Here is a 26812-nt window from a genome sequence, read left to right on the forward strand (position 1 = left end):
TTTGACCACCTTCAACGTGCAATTACTTCCTATTGTTCTTTCCCACCAAAGGTCGTGGGTTCAAGTGTCTTAACTATATCTTGATTAAATGCGCCTTAATTAACTTCGCTTTAATTAACACCAATGGTTGAGGATTCGACTCACACCAACGGTAGTGGGTCCACGTGCCATGGTTAACCATATCTTAATTAACTGTGTCTTAATTAACTTTGCCTTAAGTAACACCAAAGGTCGTGAGTTCGAGTGCCTTAATGAACTCTATGTTAATTAATGTAGAGTTAACTAAGGCACTCGAAACCACCAGCTTTGTTGGTGGCACCATGAAGTTAGGGTGCCGTAACACCGGACGGCGGATTTTTCGGCCCATGAGCCATCTACGGGTTTCGCTTTATAAATTGTTTTCAATTTGACTTGTGTTGTTCTCGTCGTCTTTCGCGTTTTAAAGCCTTAAAAACGGCGAGCTTTCACTGAAGTATTTCGGTATCTTGCTTTTAAAAAACGCGAATCCTGGCATTAAGTGTTCTCAAACAAACGAGTGGTTCTAGGTTTCAATATTTTCGGCGGCATCAGATACTTATGTTCCGTGACCCACCGTAAACACGTAATCTTATATAGAACTTAATTAAAAAGAACTGAACCCGATTAATCTTCACAGCTGAATGGATAAGAGTCCCGCATAGCACTAGCTAGTTTGAGGCATCTCAGTCACATCTCTTCCGTGTGGAATCGCTCTAGTGGCTGATACGATACTCTAGTTGCACAATCGAAATAACGTTTGCTCACAATCTCGGAAATAACTCCCCTTACACAGAATTAACTGCATAAAATGCGTTTAACGCAGCGCCCAGGCTAAGTAACCATGATGTGACCAGGCCAATGTAAAATCTCTATATAGTAAAAGTACCGCCATCTACTCTTTCCTCCGCCGTCTCTTATCCTAAAGCGCTTGCTTTTTTTATTCATTTTTTGCTTGCTAAAGCAAGTCGACGGTGGCGGCCCTAGAAAGTCCTCGTTGAAGCTTCCAAGCCGGGCGCGCGCCACCGCTAGAGTGTTCTAGAATATGGACCATTGTCTAGTACACTCTACCACCGCCGGTGTCTGCGGCTGCGCAGATTGACTTTCAACATGGCTCTGAGGCGGAAAAAAACAAAATATAAAAAAGTCAAAGCGCGCGCTATCATTGTCCAATCGGAGATACAGGAGAGAGCGAAGCGGCGTTGATCAAAGGATGGCGGTACTTTTCTTATGTAGGGACTTTAGCCCAATGGCGTCGGAAGCGCCACCTCACGAGCGGGAGCCGAAAGGGGCCACGTTTTGCCGCTGGATCCCGGCGGAGTTTGCAAACTGGCAAAGTAATCTAGTAACGGTGGGGCTATTCTCGTCCGCAGCGTCAGCTGCTGAGGTCAGTCGGCGGAACCAGCGTGTGTGACGGGGATCACTGCTCCTGCAAGGGGCAATGGCGAGCGGCTACAAGTAAGGCTCGATGTGACGCTCCCTGGCTAGAATAGGGGAAGTGTGATTACCGCCCGGCGGCTCCTATGGCAACCACCGTCGCCGCCTTGTGATGCATCCGCCGGGGGGCGCTCGCACTCGTTTATACGTGTGCTAGGTGACTATTTGTCGCCGCCCCGTTTCAAAGGGGATGTCAATAAATCATCATCATCATCATCGTAAAGCCCCTTGATGTATTTATACGTCGAGCTGCGCGCCCGATACGAATTGATCCGCGAGTTTCTCCCGCTTGCTGTTGCAAATTCTCGTGCGAAGTAATGTTTCGTGCGGTGCCGACAAGTGCTCATGGATGAGCCGCCGTCAAAGTCACTGTTTTGTGCCTGTCTGCACGACTGGTTACAAATCGTGCAAAAAGAAATTGTCGCTCCTCGGGGTACCGTAAGACGAGGAGACGTACCGAAAGTGGCAGCGCAACATACCTCGGGTGGACAAGCCACTCGAACGAAATGCCGCTTTGTGCGAACTGCATTTCGATCCGCAGTTTGTGTCGCGTCACTTTGAACACATCATCAGTGGTGAGCCGGTGCGCCTGGAAAGGAGCAGGCCATTGCTACAGCCGGATGCGATACTGACGATCTTTCCAAACGTCCCCAAGTACATCTCCAAGCCAGTGCCTAAGAAAAGGAATCCGAAAGTGCACCGTCTGATAACTCCGGTACCATCGGTCAGTGCTGAGCTTTTGGCCATACGAGACGCAACAAACTTGGTAATAGCTGCTTCCACGTGGCCAGCACCGATTATAATGATACGCACTGACTCCACCTCGGCCATAAAGGAGATTCGGAAGGTTTACAATGCCCACCCTGTCGCAAACAAAATACACCGAATGACTGCACAGATGCCCGGTCAGATTCGGATACAGTGGATCCCACGGGACAATATTTCTGCTCACATACAAGCTGACACCGCCACCCACAGTGAGCTGCCACTAGCTGTGGAAGCAGGTTTCCCAAGTGACCCCCAGGGCAATTGCTCCACCGCAAGGAGATTCTCCGCCGCACCACACGAGATTTAATCCCACCGTGTGGTTCAAACCTCCCAGGCGGCCTTACACGCCAGGAGGAGGTGGTGTTGCGAAGACTCCGTGTGGGGGTGGCACTTACCCCATCGGTCACCTATGCCTGGCCACAACACCTCCGTGGATCATTTGCGGATACCTGCCCATATTGCCCAGCTCGAGCGTCCGCGGCAACAATCAAACACCTGTTGTGGACATGCCCTGGTCTAAACCAGGTCCGACGGCGCTACCTGAAAACAGTGGGCCTTCATCCTACGCGACCACCGGAGTATCATGGCTCTATGGAAGCAACCATCGAGCACTATTGCTGTTCATCGCCGAAACCGGCCTACATTGTTATATTTAATGGTTTATGCCGTTGGGCGAACTTTCGAAATAAAAAAAAATAAAGAAAGGTTGGACCCACAGTTTGCACCTCCACAAAAAAAAAAAAAAAAAAAATCGCGAATCGACGTGGCCTCACCCGACGTATCGGATGAAGCACCCACGCTTGCCGCCAACTCTGGATTACCAAAATGTGATCGTGCCGTCCAATCAGTGGGGTAAGCACGTTTTTTTCTGAAACTTCCCTTTTTGTCGCTTATAGCGTCTGCCTATGGGGCCAATCATGAGCTTGCTTCACGCCCAAAAGCTTGTGCTGTTTCGTTGCGGGGACAGCATGATCGAACACCAAGTGTTTGTACGTGGTGTCGAGCTCTCAATTCATGAGCACTGCGATCCTCCATCCCTCCTAGAGGCTGTTGACAGCATGCAGCTCTGTTCTGGCGCTGCGCGGTCGGTGGAGTTCCCTCTTGCGCGCAGCTCCAACATGACAAGCTGGTATGAAAGCCTCTACCCAACGAAGTGCAGGGGGCTTGTAAGTGGCCCTGAGAAGTGCTGCATCGCCTCCAAGTACCTCAGAAGGCTACTGCTCAACCAGAGGTGTCGAGCTAGGCAGCTAAAGCGTAAGGAAAATTACGCCAGGAAGCTAAAGGCAAGGACCCAAGCTACGGTGCGCCGCCTAAGAGCCAAAGCGAAAAGCTTGGACGAGGCTCTCACGCAACAAAAACAGGCAAATCACGCGATTGAAGAAAGTGCACTGAAGAAGAAGATCGAGAAGCTCCAACTCAAACAGAAGGCAGCAATCATAAAGTGCTGTGAAGATAAAAAATTATCAATAATTGCACCACATTTCGCTTATAAATACCAGTTTTCAAGAAATCTTGCAAACGTGAAAATATTGAGCGAGCCAAGGCAACTTTCATGTAACATAATCATCGGTGCATGCCAATTAAGGGCAGTTACATATATTTAAGTGAAATCCAATTGCATCTTTCTTTAACGAACAACTCGGACTAAATTCATCTTTGCAAGCAAGAACAGTTGTTTTCGTTCAAGCGTGCGTTTATAGACAGTAATTTGGCCCGTAAAATAAGACCGCAGTGAAGCAAAACTCGAGGCGTGTCCGCGCGGCCTCCGAGGTAAACATGCCAAGACGGCCTAGATCTCGCAAGCAAATGACGTGTTGTACGCGAATTTATAGGGCGCATATGTCGCTATAATGTTGCTGCGATCTTCAAGAACACGAGTGGCTGAGCAAGATGTGCGATTTGAGGTAAAGAAAAGGAAATTCGCATCGCGAATCCGGCTAGTCGATCGTCGGGCCTGGTCGGGCGACGTGAATACAAGCGTGAGCGCCGCCTTGCGGCTGCATCTGAAACGCGAGCGGCGGGGCCTTCGTCACACTTTCCTATTCTAGCCACTGTACTTGTGTGCTGCTCCCATCGCTGGTAGACCGAAAGCGTGCGAAGTGCCGCGTAGTGTCAGGCGACGATGGCTACAACGTGGCGCCAGAGTAGCGCGAGTCGGGTGTATGGAAACATTAGCGAAGCTGCTGTGAAGCCGATTAGCGAGCGCCACTCTTCGCTCCGTGCCGCACGTATATAATCGTAATACAAAATATTCAGAAGGGCCGTCTGTTGGGCTAGTTTGTCTAACATAGTTACATTTAGCGCAAATAAGTACAAATAGGATGTTAAGCACGGGGTCGCGGGATCGAATACCGGCCACGGCGGCCGCATGTCGATGGGGGCGAAATGCTGAAAACAATCCGTGTACTTAGATTTAAGTGCACGGTAAAGAACCCCAGCTGGTCGAAATTAATCCGGAGTCCCCCGCTACGGCGTGCCTCATAATCAGACCGTAGAGTTGTCACGTAAAACCCCAATAATTTTTTTAACGTACACATACACACGAAGAAGACGCGTACGAGCGCTACTGCCAACTGTTTATTACAATCGACACACCCTCCGTTATAAAGTGAACCACGTACGCAAGTGTCACGCCCCCTTCCCTATGCGAAGGTGATAAAAAACAAATCTAAAAAGGCGATCAATACTACTATCTGTCTCAGACAACAGAGTTCAAGAAGTGCGGCTCCGCACTGTGCAAAAGAATAGACGCTTCGCTTATACACACCATAGCTGAATTCTTGTGGATAAACTTGCCAGGCAAATCTTCGTGAGTCTGTCTGGGTTTGCCGAAATGCACATCGACAGTGGCGACTATTGAAATCGCCCGGAATCAGCCCATACAAACACACATTGCGGTGGAAGTGTTGAGAGTGCACATTAGGCACTTTGCCAGGGCCCGTTCCCATCATCTGGCAACACTACCGTCAGGAAGGCCACAGACATCATTTTGCACAACGATTTCGGATTATTACACTCGCCTTCCATCAGGCTTCACCCCCGTAACTAAGCCATCGATTCCTCCATGGTGTTTGGATCGACCTGCAGTGCACCTCACCGTACCAGGAATCAGAAAAATATCTGAGCTGTCATCACCTGCTCTTACACAACTAACTCGGCTCCCTTTGCACGAGAGGTACGCCGACCACGTACATGTTTATACTTATGGATCGGCAACTTTCCAGTATTCCTCTGAAGCCGTGGTTTTCCTAGCGAAAGCCACCACCATCAGTTTCAACACATGTCACCCTACGACATCGACGGCCGCGGAACTTGCAGCTCTTCGCGCTGCACTTAGTCTCGTCAGCCTCGAAGATGCATGGTCAAGTGACTCGAAGGCAGCACTGCACTCTTTGTTATCAGCCCTGCGAAGTGGACCACACGAACAACTGGTATTCTAGATTAGAGAACTAATCGATACCTTGACTGAGAAAGGACACCACGTGACATTTCAGTGACTTCTAAGTCACTGCGGCGTCATAGGGAACGAACACGCCGATAACGCTGCTCGGTCGGCTCTTCAAGGCGACGAAGAGGAGCCGATACCGTTATCAAGGACAGATGCCGCTAGAAAACTTGGAATGCTCGCCCGTGATATCACGTTCTCCCTGTGGAACGCAGGAAGTTTTCAAAGCAACCGGCTGCACAACTTAGACTCCTCTCTACGCCTTTGCATCCCAGCTGGACTCTGTCGTCGCGAAGGTATACCCTACTTTTTCGAATATGGCTAGAAGTGGCCTTTACTAAGTCTTTTGCATTCCGAATCGGTTGGGCCGACGACGCCTCGTGTGATGACTGTCGTAGCGAGGAGACTCTTGAGCATCTTCTCTGTGACTGTCTTCGCTACAATTTACAGAGACAATCGCTCGCAATCGCGATAGCGCGTTTTGACCAAATACCTCTAACAGAGGAACTTATTTTAGAATGCCGACATCACAAGCCATTGCAGCGGAGGGCGACTGTTGCAGTTCTCAAGGGCAACAGACTTGGACAAGCGGCTGTAGCCTGAACAGATGTTTATAGGGCTGCAAGTGTGCTGCGCCACCTGAGACCGATTGTGATTGTGTGCTCCTTATTTTCTTTATCTCTACTTTGCTGTCACTTTACCTCCCCCTACCTTCTCTCTCTCTCCCCAGCGTAGGGTAGCAAACCGGATCGTCCCATCTGTTAACCTCCCTGCTTTTCCCCTTTCTTGTGTCTCTCTTGTGGATAAAGAATGCTTCTAAAGCCACTCGAGCCGTGTAGTTTACAGATTTTCCTGAGATGGTGGTCTCATAAAATCATGCCTTCCAACCACACGTGGTGACATGGGCAACCAAATGCGCGTAACACACCAAATGAAAACAGAGCTGCGCTAAAATTTTGCATTATGGAGCATTGTCGGTGAGTGAATGACGTAATAGTTCAGCGGATAGGTGGAGAGAATTAAAGGGAAAATGAGACATCCACCCAAACGGGCTCGAGTCCCGGACCACGACCAATTTTTCTTCAGCTGCGAGGCTTTTCTTTCGAGGAACCCGTATGGGTTTCCTTTGTAGCAGTTGCTACGTTTGGGTCTCATTTTCCATTTAATTACTTGTGCGAATGTACGTGTGTTGGTAGTCATGATGCCGTATTCATGACACCACTGAATGTACGTGTTTGCATTCACAGGCTGCCTCCGCTTTCTCTCTCTCTTCTTTTTTTTCACTCTTACAGAAAAAAAAAAAAACATGTATGAAGTGAGCTCTAGGTGCTGCAATCGTGCTTTTGATGAAGGCCGGATCAGATTTCAGCCGGAACGTCGAAATTAAATGTTTGTTTTTGCTTTTCTTTTTTCGGGCGGCTGCACTAATTTCAATTTATGACACACCGGATCCAAAGAACTACTTCCTTCATGCATACATTTATAGTGCGTGTGTGTTGTACTCTATCAGATATACAGGATCCTCTACTGAATTTAAAACTGCGGGCCGGTGTCAATTTGCTGGTGCATGACAAGGAATGACGAGCCTAATTTTTATGCATATCTAAACCAATGACTGTAAGTAAACACGTACATTGGATGCGATGTATGCAGTCTTTCGTGAACTTGGCTACGTATCATTATATGGCACAAGGATAAAACATGGACTAACGCATCATAAGCGGTTGTCACTCGTAGTACCCAAAGACAATCGACATGGTCTGGTCGTTGTCTGAACAACGCAATATTAAGGACGTGGAGTGGCCGGCAGCGATCGCTACTGTTTGCGGTCGTCCTTCAAAACATGTCGTGGTCATAGCCATACACACCCACGTAGAAGTTGTGTTCTTATAAACGTATGTACAGTCAAAGTAATCGTTTTTGACGCTTCTTACAAACCACTACAGAGCCGCCTGTTTTAGGTTTGCCGGACACTGCTCGGCCTCCAACACGTTTGTTACCCTTCTGTCAGAAAGTTTGCCCAACGCGCACGGCTCTTATTACACATCAGCGAGTTGTAGGAAGACCTCGCCAAATATGCTTTGCAGGAAAGGGAGTCAATGTAAGCGGGTGCACAAGCACGAACGAGACTCCGCAAACCGGACACGGTTGAGCTGTATCACGAAACAGAAGGTACGGCCATCACTTTGGTTCTAAGGAAGTAGTGCACGTTGTAAATTCATTTTTTTTTCTCGTAAAATCAGAATCAAAGTTGCCAAACGTGCAAGCTGCAGCCTTTGGGAGCGCTTCTGCGCATCCTGCAGCGGTCGTAAAGATGAACGTCGAGAATCCGTGCTTTGACGCTTCCTCGTGTTTGCAGAGATGGCTGCGGAATGACCTCGTAGTAGTGCCAGCGCGTCAGACCCTGTAAGACGTCCAAGCAGCGTTCGTTGTTGCAAAAAAACTTTCTGTCTTGATTGACGTATTTCTGTACGTATGCAGAAATGAAAACAAAAGCGAAAGGCTCAGCAGCCTGACGGAGACTTTGGCTACAGATACAGCTTGGCACGCACGTCTAATACGATTAGGCAAGCGACACTTCTTAAGCTAAACTTAAGACAAGCTTATAAAATAGCGCTGTCTTCACAAGTATAAGGAAGCATAATACAATATTAACAAAAAAGCAAATCTGCAAACATAGAGCATCACAAGTAGCAAGAACGAAAATGCTCGAAAAGAAAATCAGCAGTAGCACATGATGAACATGGGGCAGGAGACTCATACGCACGTTGTAATCAACGCTTAATCAGTACTTAAACATATTTAATACATTTTTCTAGAAGAGTTTGTCTAAAGCGATTTTTTGAACTTGTACTAAATCTGGAATATTTTGAATTTTGTTTAGAAGACTTGGTACCTGGTATTCAATATGCGGCCGTCCATAGGTAGTTCTGATCTTTGGAGTTGTTATACTGTGTGCAGAGGCAGTATTGTACATATCGAGAGGAACTGTACTAACAATATAGCTTATTATGTTGGATATATAAAAGCAGCTTGAGATAATAAACTTACTTAGCTCTCACTATGAAATGTTTCAAGAATAGCGAGCTCAGATGTTGCGGATGATATCCTACTGGCATGACATCCTAGCTGGCACATGGACACTGACAAGCGTGCTTTGTTGCTCAGCTTGATCGTCAAGTGGTTGATGCTTAATATGCCAGTCACACATGCGTCACTAATTCAGAATGAGGGGGTATAACGCAAGGTGGTTTCATTTTACGCTATATTTATGCAAATGCGAACGCGACAGTTCCTACGTCTGGATAAAATCACAGAGGATCGGAAAGGAGAAAATTTTTCTGCAGAGTGTAAAACTGGTTCTCACATGATGCTGAAAGTGCACGGAGGCCTTCCCCTGGTGGCCGCGGCCAGAGTGGTGCGTACTTGAATGGGGCTGCCGGTGATGATGTCCGGAGGCATCGGTGACAGCGGGGTGTTCACCGAGGGAGCTGTGCGCGGGGCAGAACCATTCACATTGTCACCTTTGTCATGGTGGCGACAGAGGGCACTAAAAGCTGGCCAGCCGGTAAAACCAAAACCGGCTTGGTTTCACTGCACTAATAGCGACTGTCTGCCTACGACGATGATGGTATGGCATTGCGTCATAATCACGATTGAATGATGACAGTAGGATAGAATGGGTCGACGAGAGTGATGCCGAAAAGACGACGAGTGTGCAACGGCATGACGGTTAGCATGACGACGGCATGTGACGACGACGAGTGCCAGCATAACGCAATTGACAGCAAGAATGACGAAGAAGGATTGACGTCGGTGGTGACGACGATGGTGTGACGACGGCGCATATGGCCCGACACCACGAATTCCATAAACATTTTCGCGCTGCACGCAATCGGAGGGCGTCCTAAAACCAAGCACTGCGTTGTCAAGGATTTGTTCCTTTTCGAGGAAAGCGGTTTCCGAAAATTTACTCTTACAGAAACCGTATTGCTCACTTGCTATTATTTTAGGCGCGTTTAAAAACCCGGAGGTACTTCCGGTAATGACACACTCAGCAATTTTCACGAAAACCAAAAGTACGGAGAAAGTATGTCATGCATGTACAGTGCACCGAGTTGTTCATTTAGGTCACTGGGGCTAGCTTCATCCTATCCGGGAAGATGACGAATGTGCAAGAGGCATACTCGCAACTTCGCTGACGGCATTGCTTCACTTTTATGCCGTGTCCACCAGATATTTTCAGGATAAGATTATGGTCTGTATTTCGTACTGCTCAGTGACCGCCAAGAAAGCTGTCATCGACTTGCTCGTACACTTAACTTACGGATACTTACACTTAACTCCAGTATCCGTAGAGTATGTTCCTTGTGGAGCCGGTGAAGATGCAGACTGTTGCTCTTCCTCTCCAGACTGGTTCTTGTTGGCCTGGTTAACCTTACGATTCCTGCGACGCAGATGCAGAACTCGCTTTGAGAACTCGGAGTAGTCACGGCAACACCTTTGCTCGAAGCCATCGTACTCGAAGTCTTTGTCACTGGCGATCAGCCACGTGAAGCTGAATACGGGAATACTCGCCAGGAGGAGAAAGACTACGGATTGCTGCAAATATTGGTCGCAAGTGACACAGAAAAGAGTTATTTTAGCACTATGGAATAATTAGAATAAATAATATCTGTGATTATCACCTAGACCCGTCTTAATTATTGCTCCGCCACCATATTGATCTGCCAAACCTAAAAAAAAATATTGCTTCTCACAAGGTCAGTTTCCAAGCCACTTGACTAGACTTACATTGCACGAAATGTATGCGTTGCGGTCGCTAACTTCAACTCTGATTTCAGAGCCTGAACAAATACTTAAATGGTCCTTGAAACAGTTTGGACAATTTTTTTTTAAACGAGTTGCGCACAGCTACAGCAAAACATTGCTGTAGTTCAATGTTATACATTGCACTACACCATTTGTGGCTACAGTGCGCCATAATTTAAAAGCGTCTCATATTAAGAGAGCTACGGACGATTACAAGTTACCCTCCTCCCTAACCATGCTTTTTCTCCTCAACTCGTTCGCTGAGTGAGCGGGGCTAAGCTTCGTCTTCACTGATTCTGCGTGATGATGTGACGACGTGTCGTCTACTTCCGATTGTCTAGAAGCCGAAGCCCCTCCAACCTCTCCGCTGGCCGTCGATCCCTAGCGAGAGCTATCCAAGCAGCGTGCGTTGCGAGCGTTCTGTCGCACGGCCGAGTGTGTCCGGTAACCGCAGGCGAGCTGGCCATTTTGACGGATGGGCGGAGGTGTTAACTAAAGCCCCTCAATAATTACCGCTGTGAGGAAGGGGCGTAAACGTGAGCGGCCTAAGCCAAGACCCGAGCGGCCTGCACGGTGCCCAGCAACCTGGTGGCGCAGAGCTTAAACCAGCCAAACAGAGAGCTAATATTGCTCTAACCAAGCGTAAAACATTTTAAACAGGCCAGCGAGTGTACAATTAAATACGAGACTTCCTTACTAACAGAGAAGCACACATTAAGATAGGAGACCTTAACTCCGAATAACTACCGACCGGAAGCGTAGGTACGCCCCAATGTGAGCGATGCTGTTTAATCTGGTTCTGATCGCATTACCAGCAAAGCTACAGGAAATCGATGGCCTCAATCATACCATGTACCCTTACGATATCACCCTCTGCGTGGGCGATGGCAACGATGCACAGGTTGAAAACACATTACAACGTGCAATAGAAGCAGTTGAACAATACCTAGCAGGAAACGGACTGACGTGTTGATGATTGTTGGAGTTTAGTGGCGCAAGGGCCAGGTTTGGCCAAAGAGGACTGACGTGTTCGGCAGAGAAATCTGAGCTCCTCATTTATATACCATCGCGGCGTGGCCGAAAACCACGCAACTACGAGGAACAAAACAATCCAGAAATTAACTACGGCGGATGGCACGCCCATACCCAAAGTTGACAAGATCAGAGTATTGAGGCTCATCATAGAATGTAACGGGTACAATGGACAGAATGCATACGCAAATTAGACTATATAACATCTAAAATCATGCGGCTACTCAAACTAATAGCCAACAAACATATTGGAATGAAATAAGGCATTCTGCTTAGACAAGTCCAAGCTTTCCCAAAAAGCACAATAATATACGTGGCATCGTACCTACGACGGTACTCGTCAGAAAGATACAAATTAGACTGCTTAATCAGAAGTATCTACAAGCAAGCAATCGGACTCTCCATCACCACTAACAAAGATACTGCAGCTAGGTGTACACAATACACTGGATAATCGAGGCACAACGCATAGCACAATACGAACGCCTGTCCAAAACTAAAACATGCAGGTAGGCAAATATTGGATCGCCTAGGTATAGAGTACGTACCATACCCAACATGGCGTCAAAGTAGATATACCCAGACACATCAGAGGCATGGTAACCGTCCCTCCAAGACCCAAAAAAGATGATACGGAAAAGCCGCCACAGCGTGGCTGCACTGAGAAGGAGGACTACGTGTTCCCGCTTGGCGTCGCCACGGGTTCGAACTTCCGTTGAGGCAGACAGGATTGGTCGCAATGGTCGCAAAATCCTTTACAAAGCGTCGGAAATAAGAGCACATCCCTATGAAACTACGAATGTCCTTGGTAGACTTCCGAACAGGAAAGTTCGTAATGGCGCGAATTTTGTCCGGGTCAGGTCGCACGCCTCTGGCATCCCCGAGGTGTCCAAGGACGGTGATTTGACGGCGAGCGAAGTGACATTTCGACGAGTTCAACTGGAGACCGGCCCGGCGAAACACGTCAGGAATCGCTGAAAGACGGTCTAGATGCGTGTCGAATGTGGGCGAATAAACGATGACGTCGTCCAGATAGCACGAACAGGTGGACCACTTCAACCCCTGAAGCAAAGAGTCCATCATTCGTTCGAAGGTGGAGGGCCCGTTACAGAGACTGAAAGGCATCAGCTTGAACTGATAAAGACCGTCAGGGGTAACAAAAGCAGTCTTCGCTCGGTCCATGTCGTCCACGGATATCTTCCAGTAGCCGGACCATAAGTCGACAGAAGAAAAATAGGTGGCACCGTACAGGCAGTCTAGAGCGTCATCAATACGTGACAAAGGGTAAACGACCTTTTTTGTGATTTTGTTCAGGTGGCGATAATCGACACAAATACGCCATGTTCCATACTTCTTTTTTACAAGTACGACGGGAGAAGCCCAGGGACTACAGAAAGGCTCGATAATGTCCTTTTCAAGCATCTTTTTTACTTCCTGTTGGATAACAGCTCGTTCCGACGCAGAGACGCGATATGGACGTCCAGTGTTATACACGTTCCTCTAAAACAGGAACGAAAGCTCGTTTGTCGTTCCTTCCCAATCTTGGAACGAGTTCCCGTTACAAGTTCCTTTAACACGAAAGCAACGCGTTCCAGTTACACTTCGAACATTGGAACGTGTCGTTACATTAACGTTGCATTAGATTTTCTTTAATTAACATATAGTGCCGGATAATCCTGAGGCGAAATAAAGTGAGCAATTTAGAACTCCCATGGAACTACGTATATAATTTGAATTTGAACATCGCCAGCAGCAGATTACCTGGAGACAAAAAGAATCCAAAGAAACGCTCCTAGACGATTTTTTTTTTCAGTGAGCACCGGACATACTCCAGACATGTCTAAGTGCAACTTTGGTGCTCGTCTATTACAAGTGACACCCATATGGCACCTTCCACTTCGGTCTTCAAATGCGCAGTCAGGATACTGCAGATGTGCAGATAGAAAGTTACTCACATGCAACAATATAATTAAATTTCTTGCATAAGAAACCGCATAGAAAGGAACAATACATAGGCGTTTAATGAATGCAGATTCAATATTGCAGTATGAGAGGGGAAAAAACGTCGATGACCATGAGCAACCGTCGTGCATATGGAAGCTGCACTACGCTGCACACGCTAGCACAACGCGAAAGACGAAGCACGTAACTGACACACTAATACAACGCGCAAGACAAAGCACGTAACTGAATCGTCACCGAGTCAAATCAGCGCGTACAGCGCGTCGTAATTGCAGCCTCCGCGATCAACTTCAGAAACATTTTCAGAGCTAATTGCGGAGGCCACGCTCCGCTGTGCTGAGTACGGTGAACGCCACCTAGGTGGCGTTGGTAGTGCTTCTTGATGCCAGCGTCCCTTCGAATGCTGGCATCGAGGCGTCGTAGTACTGAGACCACCGAAGCGTTCACTGTCGGTGCGCGTTAAGGCCGGAATACATGGAGCGAATAACCGGCGTCCGAGCGAAGAACTTCGTCGGGCGGCGAACGTCCGACGGCCGGCGTCAAGAAATTTGCCGTCCGCAGCCGATCTGCCTGTCCAAACATTTTCGTCGGGCGAACGCCGCCGCCGGAAGCGTCTAGCGCGCAGCGGTGGACGACAGCCAATCAGGAGGCACTAGTTCCGGTCGCAATGCATGCTGGTGTTTCGCGCGCGCGCGCCTTTTCGCGTCGTCTGCAATCGCGTTGGTGTTGCCGTGTCTGCATGTCTCTGCACCGATTGAGTAGTTCCTAGTATGATCTCTCAGGAATCGCGTTGTATTTGTACATCCCATATCCGCTGATCTGCGAGGAAACAGACAAGCAGTGCAAGCTCTCTACAACAACCTTCAACAGAAATCTTCTGATCTCAGAGGCCACATGCTGTCGTCATGCCTATCTCCCGACTTCCCCGATAGATGGCGTTGGCATCGGATATTTCTTTCGCTAGGCTTAGACGCGTTCGAAACGAGAAGCGATCTCGAAAACTACTCAAGGTTATCCATAATACTCTGTCGTCGAAGCGGCCTGAGACTAAGCGAAAGCCGTTTACGCAGTCATTTGCTTCCAACTAAGTGAATTCTACAAGGACAACGCCAAATTCAGTTCGAAGCGGGCGGCCGGGACCGCCGCCAACACGGCGGCCAACGCGCGGCGGCGTTCGCCGCATGTATTGCAACAGAGCAAACATCCTGCGTCGTGTCGCCGCGTCGTTACTTGACGCGTGAAGTTCGTCGAGAAAGTTCGCTCCATGTATCCCGGGCTTTAGTGTCATAATGCAGTACTTCTCTTTTCTTCTCATAGGCGGCGGCACCGCCCCGAGCAAGAGCGCGGGTACACGGAGGAGTGTTAGATATATAAGGCGCGTCTGTGTAGCTCTCTGCGAATGCGTTTGTGGCGCAATGGGTTAAACGCTCGGCGATCTATCGTCGCGGACCGAGAGGTCGTGGGTTCGATTCCCAAATTTTGCATGTTTGTGGAACTTTTTCTTCTGGTTTCTTTCTTTGTATTATGTTCTATGACGTATTTCCGTGACGGAAATACGTCAGTGAAGTCTTGGTGGACCCCGGAATAAAACACTTTCGTGTTAAAATGTCCAGCATACATACTCGCAACTTAGTAAAGTCCCGTGTGTGAGCTTAGCAATAATTGCATCTCGATGTTGGTGTCCGACAGACGAACCCGTTTTTTTCGTCAGAACTTTGTTGGCAATGTTGAAGAACCGTTCCAGCGAAGAGCTTGAGGGTACTGCCGTGTTGTACTTGAGGAAAAGTTGGTTCAGTCCCTCGAAGTTCTTAACCTGCGACAGCGGGTAGTCAACTGGTACCAGCAGGTACCGCGACAGTTCGTCCTTTGCCTCGCCTCGAAGAGTTTGATTCTCGAACGAGAAAAAATCTTCGGCCGCGGACGAGGTGGCAACATCTTCGCTCGCTGGTTTGGCCACCGCAATCAGCTCTGTCTTTATGTGTGTGTTTTTTAATTGATATTTACATAAGGAGATGTTGACGCACAAATAAGGCGTCGGCTATTCCTTAGCCTCTTGAATGTGTCTAACCTACAACATACAATATTCAAGATTACATGTAAAACAACCTTCTCATACAAGCACCAGAACATAAAAAATACTTGCAAAGCAACGTGTTCACAGCAACACTACAACGAAAAAAAAAATACGAGGTACATACAACATACAAATTAAGTAACTCCACGACACTGTAGAAGAAAGTCTCAAAAATACCAATAATACTGTCACTTAACCATAGAGTTTGTAACCTAATGTAATGTTGATGGTGACCTGCTCTCGCATAGAGCTGTTTGGGATCTTTCCTTTGAGAAAAAAAAAAAACTCACGAAAAAAATGCACCATAGTTACGTGACAGGCAAGCGGTAGTTCCTTTCGCCTCACGCGGTCGCCCGTCCGCCCTGCATGATGTGCTGGGGTACGCGCGCGTCCGTTCAGTGCCGTGGAACGTTTACAGAAGGAACGGCAGAGGGAACGGCGTTCCTTCGTAAACCTAACGAGTTACCGTTACAGTTCCACCGACCCTCAACGGAACGGTGGCGTTCCTCCATTCCTCCCAAAAGGAACTAGTTCCAGGAACGCCGTTCCGTACAACACTGTGGACGTCGATGAATAGCGTTCGCATCGCCAGTATTTATGCGATGGGTCACGACGGACGTTTGACCTAAGGATCGATTGTCAAAGTAAAAAAAAATGTCGCAATAGCCTTCAAGAACGCGGCAGAGGGCTTCAGCTTGAGCAGGTGTAAGGTCAGAGGAAACCATCTTCTCAATGTCGACGTCACTGCCGTGGAATGACGTCACGGTATGAGCTGAGCTGTAACAATCTTCGACTGTGAATAGCTCGACATCATCCTGCAGAGCGCTAATTATAGCCAACGAGATCCCTCGAGGCAGGACATGCGCGGTTAGCGCGAAATTTACAAGGGGAAGGCAGGTGTGGTGGCCAGTAATTATCAGCACAGTGGGTGGCACGGTAACACCATGTGTAAGTATAACGGCCGGAATTGGTGCGACCACGTAATTGCCGTCAGGTACAGCTGGTGAGAAAAACAAGTCGACGTGTGTCACAGATTGAGATGGTAGGCGAATAAAATCGATGCAGCTCAAATGGCTTGGAGGCAGGTCCACAGGGTCGGCAAGAAGAGACAAGTCAAGGCGAAGTGAACCGGCCGAACAGTCAATGATGGCAGAATGACTGGCGAGGAAATCCAGACCGAGAATGAGTTCGTGAGGGCAATGCTCGTTGACGGTGAAGAGAACGACCGTGTGTCTCTCAGCAATGGTGAGAGGACATGCCAACAATAGCGACAGTCCCTCCATCGGCGACTCGTACAGCTCGGTTCGGGGCAGGCGTCAGAACTTTCTTGAGCCGACGGCGAAGAGCAGCACTCATAATGTACACATGCGCCCCGGTGTCAATCACAGGAGCATTGTCGACGAGAACGTTCAAAGATTCTTGTCCGTGGGAAAGGAGGATTTCGTGCCAATGTCGTCAATGCAGCTTCACCTCCAGAAGCTGCCATGTATAGTTTCCCGGTCGGGGGTGCTGGGTCGGAGAAGGAGCACGGCGTGACGGGGGCGAACGAGATTGACGGCGGGTGGGCGAGTAGCGGGGTCGTGTCAGAGGTGTCGCAGGGTCAGATGATGGGTCCGGCATAGAAGGAGCATAGAAGGACGCGCTAGAGGGACGAGAGTGTAATCAGAAATATTTAAAAAAAAGCGCGTTGCGCCCTGGGACTACCCGGGAAACGTCAGAGGCCAGCATTGAGGGCGGCCAATGCTGAAATATCGACGGAAAGTCGCCCCTTAGTGTTCTTCATCATCGAACGTGGTTGTGGCGTCCGTTTCTTTGTGGACACAAGCGCAGAGGTGAGCGTTATGCCTACGTCTCCAGCTGACCGTAAGCGCCCCAGCTCATCTCCATTACAAGCAGTCAACAACACAACGATCGCTACTTACGGTCATTGCTCGCTGTCTTTCAACCTATACCTAAAAAGAACATTTCATTAGATTTTTATACTGGCCGATGTCAAATTTGCAATCCTCAGGGCCAATTTCCTCTGTCACTTTGGTCTTGTGGTAGACGTACGCAACCGACGCTATATGATACTGTGTAGCAAGCAACAGTTCAAGGCAAGCCCTCAAGACACCCTCCGTTAAGTCCTACCTTGGTCGGAAGAGCCGGAACATCCTGCTTTGTGGCAATGCTGAACGAGTTTCCAGAACTTATGCGCCAAGCAAAGGCGGACACTGCGGCTCAGCATATCGTGCTCCATCATATAACTGCGACTGGTCCTCCCGTCCAGGCCAGACTGCGTCGCATGTGCCCTGAGAAGCTCCGTCTGGCTCGCCAAACGTTCGATCATATGCTCGAGCTTGATATCATTCGGCCCTCGTCAAGCCCTTGGGCGTCTCCGCTTCACATGGTACCAAACCTTGCATCAGATGAATGGCGACCATGTGGAGATTACCGGGCACTCAATTGAGCAACTGTACCGGACCGCTATCCTGTGCCACACACTCAAAGTCAATGGCTCCACACACTTCGATGTGGTCTGTTGAGGAAAATTCTGCCCGAGTGCAAGTTAGCTTCGAGATTTCGATGCCTTCATTGTTTGCTGACTTGTCTGCACTATGAAGTTCTGTTACAATGTTTGACATCGAGGGCTGTGGTTCCAGGACATTCTTTGTCAGTACGTACACATCCTTTTCTCTTTTTTTTTTCGTTTTGGAATATATTCGATCGTGTGGATGCCGTTGGTCCAAGCGCTTAATGTAGTCAAATGGAATGGCTCGTCGCCAGTCGAGGCCTACCATGACCTCACAGGGAAGGCTCTTGATTACTTTTGCTTCCACTGTCGCGCAAGCGGCACGAATAGCAATCCTCGCTTGAGTCACACCAGTAGGTTTGCATGGGCTGCCAAATGGACCGCCCAATACACAGTGCACGTCTGTAGCAACCTCATTGTTCGTCAATAATCGTTACTGCAGAGCCTGTGTCCCAGAGTACATGCCGTTTACATTGGCTTGTAGTAGTATGATCCTCCGCCCACCTGCGTCTGGAATGGCGACACTGATGATGCCTTGTGGTGAGCTTGACGTCGTCGCGCGGCCGCTGCTTTTTCGTCTTCCGTGCGTGTGGATGGATTGATCCCTTCTTGCAACGGGCACATGTGTCGGCCGGTAGACGTGTGTATTTGGGCGCAGTAGTGTTCGCAGACGCGGTTGTATTTCTCTCGGTCGGCTTCGGAGTATTGCTGAGTTTTGGAGGTTTTCTGCCGTCGTTCAGTCCAACATCTCGCCAGTCTAGCTGTTTCACGTAATGCAAGAACTGGCTGATGGTTCCGCGTCGGAGATCGTGAAAGGCTGCCAACACTGGCTTTGCACTTGCTCAACGCACTCCCTGTACGAGCCAGTTACCCGCCGCGGTGGCTCAGTTAGCTAAGGCGTTGCGCTGCTGAGCACAAGGTCGCGGGATCGATGGAGGCGAAATGCAAAAATGGCCGTTGTAATGCACGTTAAAGAACCCCAAGCGGTCAAAATTAATTTGGAGCCCTCCACTACGGCGTGCCTCATAATCAGGACTGATTTTGGCACTTAAAACCGCGGACAGAAGAAGACGAATGTACGAGCCAGTCGACCATGTCGTCGTCGGGCAGTTTGTATGAACCACGTCTGGTGCGCTGGAGGCGTGAGTAAATGTCATGCTTTCGTTTTTTCGCTGTGTTCTTGAGTCAACGTAAGCAACCCATTGCCAAAATAGTAGCGGCTTGTCCCTTTTCAACGCCGTCACCCATGATGCCCAATCATTGTACTGGTTACCTGTCGTTTGATGCCAAGCGGTTGCACAGCCCCTAAGTCGTGAAATGCCTACGTTCGCTGCCTCCGTCCATGCGCATCGATCGCGCATTGATTCAACCGCGGTTTTCCACCGTTCAAAATTGTCCGACTGGTTTCCCGAGTACGTCAACAAAGTTCCTGTTAGGTCCGGTGTTGTCCTTTATTTGCGGTGGAACGCTGGTACCACTGTCGGTAAATGTGCTTGATGGTGTTCCCAATCGCCTTTCAAGAAGTCGTGCCATCATTTGTAGCGTTGTAGTGAGCATCATCGCGCGCTCCGTCGTTTCGCTAGAGTTCGGCATAGTTCCGTTTTCGTCGTGGTCCGTCCGCGTCGGTAAGCAAGTTGTAAAGAGACTGCCTTCGAAGTTGTGGCGTCGTAAGCTGCAGATCGTTGGTGCCGGAGCCTGCTTCGTCCGTGATCAGCGTCACTTCGGTGTATTGGAAATATTTTGACTGCGCTAGAAACAGGGACAAAGGAGCAAAGGAGGACGAAAAAGACAACACTCTCCGATAGTGTTCCTGTATATGCTCCCGCAGGGAGCAGAGTTGCGCATAACTTTTCCAGCGCCGCTCGCACCGCTATTCGCAGAGCGCTATCACGTGGTGCAAAATGACGTTAAATGTTCAACTGCGCCGCTGCGAAGCCAACTTTACGGGCGCGACGCCGTTTCCGTCAGTGCCATCGACATGGCAGTTAGCGGACCGTCGAGCGTGCGTTTCGTTCATCGGCTCCGGTACGGTATTATTATGTCGAGGACCTTGGTGAAATGATACGAAACACATCATATTTACACTTGTGTTCCACTATGAGGGGGTGCAGCGCAACAAACTGGACAAACCACACGGAAGGCTGCGAACCTTTTTAAGTGGTGCCGTGCGCTGGCGACTGGTATATAGGCCGAGACCGGCCTGGCTCCGAAAGGGACCAGGATATGCAAGGTGTTTACACGTAAAGAAACATTTATCTCGAGTAACGCCCCTGCTAACGCCAAGATGGGTACGCGCGGCATGAAAGGTTGTTGACGCGTACAATGTTCGGCTGTGAAGCGCGACACAGACGCGGGACAAGGAGTGTCGCACTGCACCAAGAATGTTAAACTCACCCAATTCACCGTGTTGCTTGTACGATTGTTCCGACTATGTGGCTTTACAACAGTATGTTCAAAACAGTAAATATTTGCAGGTACAGTTTGCCCCGCTGCACCCTGGTTTTTCTCTCCTCTGTTTTTTTTTTTTTCTTTTGTCGGCGTTCTGATTTTCCATGTTGATGTGCTAGTGTTCATTGTTTCGTAGTAAGCGAAAACCTCGCGCGCTTATGAGACATGTGTGATACCTTCAGCATTTACCACACGCAGCGTCTTGGCAACAGTGAAATTGATTCTAGTCTTAATTTATTGTCTTGAAGTGCAAGTGCAAGTTCAAGTTTATTGTTTGTTATTGCATGTAAAAAAAACGGGCTTACATATTGTCACGTAGTAGTGACGCTGAAGAAAACAGTCGTAAAACTGTGTACGACGAAACTGGTTGTTTATTGGGCGAACCTGTGTCCACAAAAGCAAGGTACACTCAAAGCACAACGATAGTGGCGAACACAGTCGGCGATCGTCGAAAATCTGATCAGCGGCAAAACGCGTCGGCTTTTATACCTGAGTCATCGAAGGTTCCAGAATAATCCCTGGTACGCGCGTGTCTTCCAAAAAGTTCTAGACAATTCGCGTCGCTCATACAATCAGATAACATAAGCGTCGGTGAAAACAGGCAACGGAAAGAAGCGTCGATAACGTTCTAGAAACTTCCGATACAGGCGCGTCCTGCGCCGAGCGATAACGTTTAACATTTGTTAGCCGGTGGAAAGCGGCCATCGGTGAAAGATAAACATCTATACGCGTCAATACCCTCCCCTTAAAAAGCATCGTCCCGATGCTACAAACAAACGCGAAAGCGAAAACAAAACGACGCGTAATAAAGAAAGAAAATAACAACGTAACAAAGTGCCTGTAAGCTCGTCAGCGGGCGTAGAAAGGCTTAAGACGCACCACGTGGATGACTTCAGGTCGTGCCCAGCGCCGCTGTGATTGCGAAATGCCGTCTGGCACGACCTCATAGTCCAGTGCGCCAATACGTCGGATTATCTTATATGGTCCGAAATAGCGACGCAACAGTTTCTCGCTAAGTCCTCGTCGGCGTATCGGAGTCCAGACCCAAACACGGTCGCCGGGCTGGTACTCGACGTAGCGTCGTCGTAGATTGTAGTGTCGGCTGTCAGTCCTCTGCTGGTTCTTGATGCGCAGGCGGGCGAGCTGTCGACCTTCTTCGGCACGCTGCAAATAAGTGGCAACGTCGAGATTTTCTTCGTCAGCGACGTCTGGTAGCATGGCGTCAAGCGTCGTTGCCGGGTTCCGTCCGTAGACCAGGTTGAACGGCGCCATGTGCGTCGTTTCTTGCACGGCCGTGTTGTATGCGAAGGTCACGTACGGAAGGATGGCATCCCACGTCTTGTGTTCGACGTCGACGTACATTGCCAGCATGTCGGCGATGGTCTTATTTAGGCGCTCGGTGAGGCCATTCGTCTGCGGGTGGTAGGCGGTGGTGCGGCGATGGCTTGTCTGGCTGTACCGCAGGATGGCTTGAGTTAGTTCTGCCGTAAAGGCCGTGCCTCTGTCGGTGATGAGGACTTCTGGGGCACCGTGACGCAGGAGGATGTTCTCAACGAAGAATCGGGCTACCTCGGCGGCACTGCCTTTGGGCAAGGCTTTTGTTTCGGCGTAGCGGGTGAGGTAGTCCGTAGCGACGACGATCCATTTATTCCCGGACGTCGACGTCGGAAAAGGCCCCAGTAAGTCCATCCCGATCTGCTGGAACGGTCGGCGAGGTGGCTCGATTGGCTGTAGAAGTCCGGCTGGCCTTGTCGGCGGTGTTTTCCGTCGCTGACAGTCTCGGCATGTCCTTACGTAATGGGCGACGTCAGCAGAGAGGCGAGGCCAGTAGTATTTTTCTTGTATCCTCGCGAGCGTGCGGGAAAAACCGAGGTGTCCAGCCGTTGGGTCGTCATGGAGAGCTTGCAGAACCTCTGGACGCAATGCTGCGGGTACCACGAGGAGGTAGTTGGCTCGGAGAGGCGAGAAGTTCTTCTTTAGGAGAATGTCGTTTTGCAAGAAAAACGACGCCAATCCTCGCCTGAACACCTTCGGCACAATGACGGTCTTGCCTTCCAGATAGTCTACAAGGCTCCTTAGTTCCGGGTCGGCTCGCTGTTGTTCGGCGAATTCGTCGGCACTGATGGGTCCCAAGAAAGTGTCATCATCCTGGTCGTCTTGTGGCGGCGGTTCGACGGGGGCGCGAGACAAGCAGTCGGCGTCAGAGTGCTTTCGCCCGGACTTGTAAACGACGGTGATGTTGAATTCTTGAAGTCTCAGACTCCATCGTGCGAGGCGACCTGAAGGATCCTTCAAGTTAGCTAGCCAACACAAGGCGTGGTGGTCGCTCACAACTTTAAAGGGCCTGCCATAGAGGTAGGGGCGAAACTTTGATGTAGCCCAGATGATGGCGAGGCACTCCTTTTCTGTTGTGGAATAATTTGCTTCCGCCTTCGATAGCGACCGGCTAGCGTAACTTACAACCCTTTCTAGTCCATCAGTCCTCTGCACAAGCACGGCGCCGAGTCCTACGCTGCTTGCGTCGGTGTGGACTTCGGTATCGGCGTTTTCGTCGAAATGCGCAAGTATTGGCGGCGATTGCAGGCGTCGCTTCAGTTCTTCAAATGCTTTGAGTTGCGGCGTGTCCCACTTGAACTCGACGTCGGCCTTCGTGAGATACGTCAGTGGCTCTGCGATCCGTGAAAAATCCTTGACGAAGCGCCTGTAATAGGCGCACAGTCCAAGAAATCTACGCACTGCCTTCTTGTCAGCGGGCGGGGGAAAGTTGGAGATGGCTGCAGTTTTCTGAGGGTCGGGGAGCACTCCAGACTTGTTGATGACGTGGCCCAAGAACAGGAGCTCCTCATATGCGAAGCGGCACTTTTCTGGCTTTAACGTGAGTCCGGAGGTTTTGATTGCTTGAAGAACTGTTTCAAGGCGCCGCAGGTGTTCTTCGAAGCTTGAGGCAAACACAACGACGTCGTCCAAATAGACGAGGCAAGTCTGCCACTTCAAGCCTGCCAGTACTGTATCCATGACGCGTTGGAAAGTCGCAGGTGCCGAGCAAAGACCAAACGGCATGACCTTGAACTCGAACAGTCCATCTGGTGTTATAAACGCAGTCTTCTCCCGGTCCCTCTCGTCGACTTCGATTTGCCAGTAGCCGGTTTTGAGGTCCATCGACGAAAAATACTGTGCGTTGTAGAGTCGATCCAAGGCGTCATCAATCCGTGGGAGGGGGTATACGTCCTTCTTCGTGATCTTGTTGAGGCGACGATAATCGACGCAGAAACGTAGGGTTCCATCCTTCTTCTTCACTAACACCACGGGGGACGCCCACGGACTCTTGGACGGCTGGATGATGTCGTCGCGTAGCATTTCGTCGACTTGGTGCCTTATGGCTTCACGTTCGCGCGCCGAAACTCGGTACGGGCTCTGACGGAGTGGGCGGACATTTTCGTCGGTGATGATGCGGTGCTTGGCGACAGGGGTTTGTCGAACTTTTGACGACGACGAGAAGCAGTCCTTGTATTGCAGGAGCAGAGCTTTTAGTAGTTCTTTCTTATGCCTGGGAAGGTTTTTTTTGATTGACGTCGAAAGTTGGCTCAGGTATTATAGTCGTCGTTGCAGGTGCACTGGAAGCGGTGAAGGCGAAAGCACTGCTGGCTTCTACTATTTCATCGATGTAGGCGACCGTGGTGCCTTTGTTAATGTGCTTGTATTCAGGGCTGAAGTTCGTGAGCATCACCCTTGCTTTCCCTGCACGTAGCTCAGCTATGCCTCTAGCGACGCAAATTTCACGGTCGAGCAGTAGGTGATGATCGCCCTCGATGATGCCCTCCATGTCTGCAGGCACTTCGGTACCGACGGAAATCATTACGCTGGAGCGAGGCGGAACGGTGACTTGTTCTTCAAGCACATTCAAGGCATGGTAACTTATGCTTGTATCCGGTGGTATCGCGTTGTGCGTTGAAAGCGTTATCGACTTGGATCTTAAGTCGATGACTGCACCGTATTGGTTTAGAAAGTCCATGCCTAGGATGACATCCCTGGAGCAGTGCTGCAGGATTACGAAGGTCGCCGGGTAAGTGCGGTTGTTTAAAGTGACTCGCGCTGTGCAGATTCCAGTCGGCGTTATTAGGTGGCCTCCAGCTGTCCGGATATCGGGTCCTTGCCAGGCTGTTTTCAACCTTCTTCAACTTGGCGGCGAACGGGCCACTGAAGACGGAATAGTCGGCTCCAGTGTCGACGAGAGCGGTGACGTTATGGCCATCGATGAGCACGTCTAGATCGGTAGACCGGCGTCTGGCGTTGCGGTTAATTCGTGGCGTCGGATCACGGCTGCGTCGGCTTGCTCTGCTGCTGCTACGTCGCGTCGGAAGGTCTTCTTTCGGCGGCGAAGTGCTGTCAAGGCTGTTGCTAGGCGGCGTGCTCAGATCTCGTCGTGATGAATAGCGAATCGTCGTCGTCGGCGGCGTCGGAGGATCTTCGGCATTGCGTCGTACAGCAACCGCACCTCCATCGGTTGCTGCCTTTAGTTTCCCGGGTAAGGGCTGGGAGATCGGCCCCGGGTGGGACCGTTGTACTGACGGCGATGCGGCGAGATGTAGCGGCCTGGTGACGGCGAGCGTGAGGATGGTCGTGGTTGCCACTGGGCTCCGGCGAGGTAGTCGGCGATGTCGCGTGGTCGTTCACCTCGATCGGGACGCGGCGCGTTGACGGGGAACCCTCGTAGGCCCATTTCGCGGTATGGGCATCGGCGGTAGACATGGCCGGCTTCCCCGCAGTGATAGCAGAGCGGGCGGTGGTCGGGGGCGCGCCAAATGTCCGTCTTCCTCTGGTAGCTGCGCTGGGCGACGGGCGGGCGTGCTGGCGGCGGCGGCGGTGGACGACGGAACTGCGGCGTTACGGGGCCCTGGCGCGAGCGCGGAGGGGGGCCTTGACGACGGGCGACGGCGGCGTAGGTCAGCGCTTCCGGCTGGGGTTGCGGCGATTGTGGCTGCACATCGGGAACTCCAAGTGAGCGCTGAACTTCGTCTTTGACGACGTCGGCGATAGATGCCACGTGAGGCTGCGACCGGGGAAAGAGCTTATGCAGCTCCTCGCGAACGACCGCTCTGATGGTCTCGCGCAGGTCGTCGGCGCCTAGCGCTTGAGCGTCGGCGTAGTTGGTCAGGGCACGGCGGTTGTATTGCCTGACACGCATTTCAAGCGTCTTCTCGATCGTTGTAGCCTCGGAAAGAAATTCGGCGACAGTCTTGGGCGGGTTGCGCATCAATCCGGCGAATAGTTGGTCTTTGACACCCCGCATCAAGAACCGAACTTTCTTTTCTTCAGACATGTCGGGGTCGGCGTGGCGGAAGAGGCGAGTCATCTCCTCCGTGAAGATCGCGATGTTCTCGTTCGGCAATTGCACTCTGGTTTCTAAGAGAACCTCTGCCCTCTCCTTTCGTACGACACTCGTGAAGGTCCTCACGAAGTTTTCACGAAAGAGGTCCCACGTAGCTAGGGTGGTCTCTCTGTTCTCAAACCAGGTCCGAGCAGCGTCATCCAACGAAAAATAGACATGACGTAGCTTGTCGTCGTCGCTCCATTTGTTGAAAGTCGCGGTCCGCTCGTATGTCTCCAGCCAGGTTTCAGGGTCTTCAGCGATAATCACGGAAGGTCGGGGGCTCCCGAGGTTGTTGCAGCAGGATGGGGGACGCTGGGGCTGCCATTGAGGTCGTTGACCTGGCCTTGATCGCTGTGGTCTTCTCGGGAAGAAGTCCGTACTCCGGCAGAAGTCCTTGCTGCCTACGGCTAGCTCGCTGGTCCTTGGTGACGTTGGCGTTGTCCTCCGGTTTCGGGCTTGGATCGCGGCTTTGCGGGGGCGTTCGCTGCATGAACGCACTAGCACCTCCACCAGATGTCACGTAGTAGTGACGCTGAAGAAAACAGTCGTAAAACTGTGTACGACGAAACTGGTTGTTTATTGGGCGAACCTGTGTCCACAAAAGCAAGGTACACTCAAAGCACACGATAGTGGCGAACACAGTCGGCGATCGTCGAAAATCTGATCAGCGGCAAAACGCGTCGGCTTTTATACCTGAGTCATCGAAGGTTCCAGAATAATCCCTGGTACGCGCGTGTCTCCAGAAAGTTCTAGACAATTCGCGTCGCTCATACAATCAGATAACATAAGCGTCGGTGGAAAACAGGCAACGGAAAGAAGCGTCGATAACGTTCTAGAAACTTCGATACAGGCGCGTCCTGCGCCGAGCGATAACGTTTAACATTTGTTAGCCGGTGGAAAGCGGCCATCGGTGAAAGATAACATGTATACGTGTCA

General features: G+C 50.2%; 1 protein-coding gene across 2 annotated transcripts in view; it reads right to left on the reverse strand.

Annotated features, from left to right (window-relative positions):
- Positions 1-7897: 7897 nt before the first annotated feature.
- The window catches only part of LOC119457493 (uncharacterized), a 276591-nt gene continuing 257676 nt past the window's right edge, over positions 7898-26812 (reverse strand). Inside the window, exons 6-8 of one of the 2 annotated variants that reach the window (XM_049670126.1) lie at positions 10003-10112; positions 9033-9156; positions 7898-8069 (exon numbers count right to left, since the gene is read on the reverse strand). In XM_049670126.1, the coding sequence (XP_049526083.1) occupies positions 8063-8069; positions 9033-9156; positions 10003-10112 (241 nt within the window). In that variant the 3' untranslated portion in view covers positions 7898-8062. The remainder of the gene's footprint in view (positions 8070-9032; positions 9157-10002; positions 10113-26812) is intronic. The other variant, XM_037719079.2, reaches the window with a different exon arrangement.

The sequence above is a fragment of the Dermacentor silvarum genome, chromosome 7, assembly GCF_013339745.2.
Source record: "Dermacentor silvarum isolate Dsil-2018 chromosome 7, BIME_Dsil_1.4, whole genome shotgun sequence".
NCBI classification, from domain to species: domain Eukaryota; kingdom Metazoa; phylum Arthropoda; class Arachnida; order Ixodida; family Ixodidae; genus Dermacentor; species Dermacentor silvarum.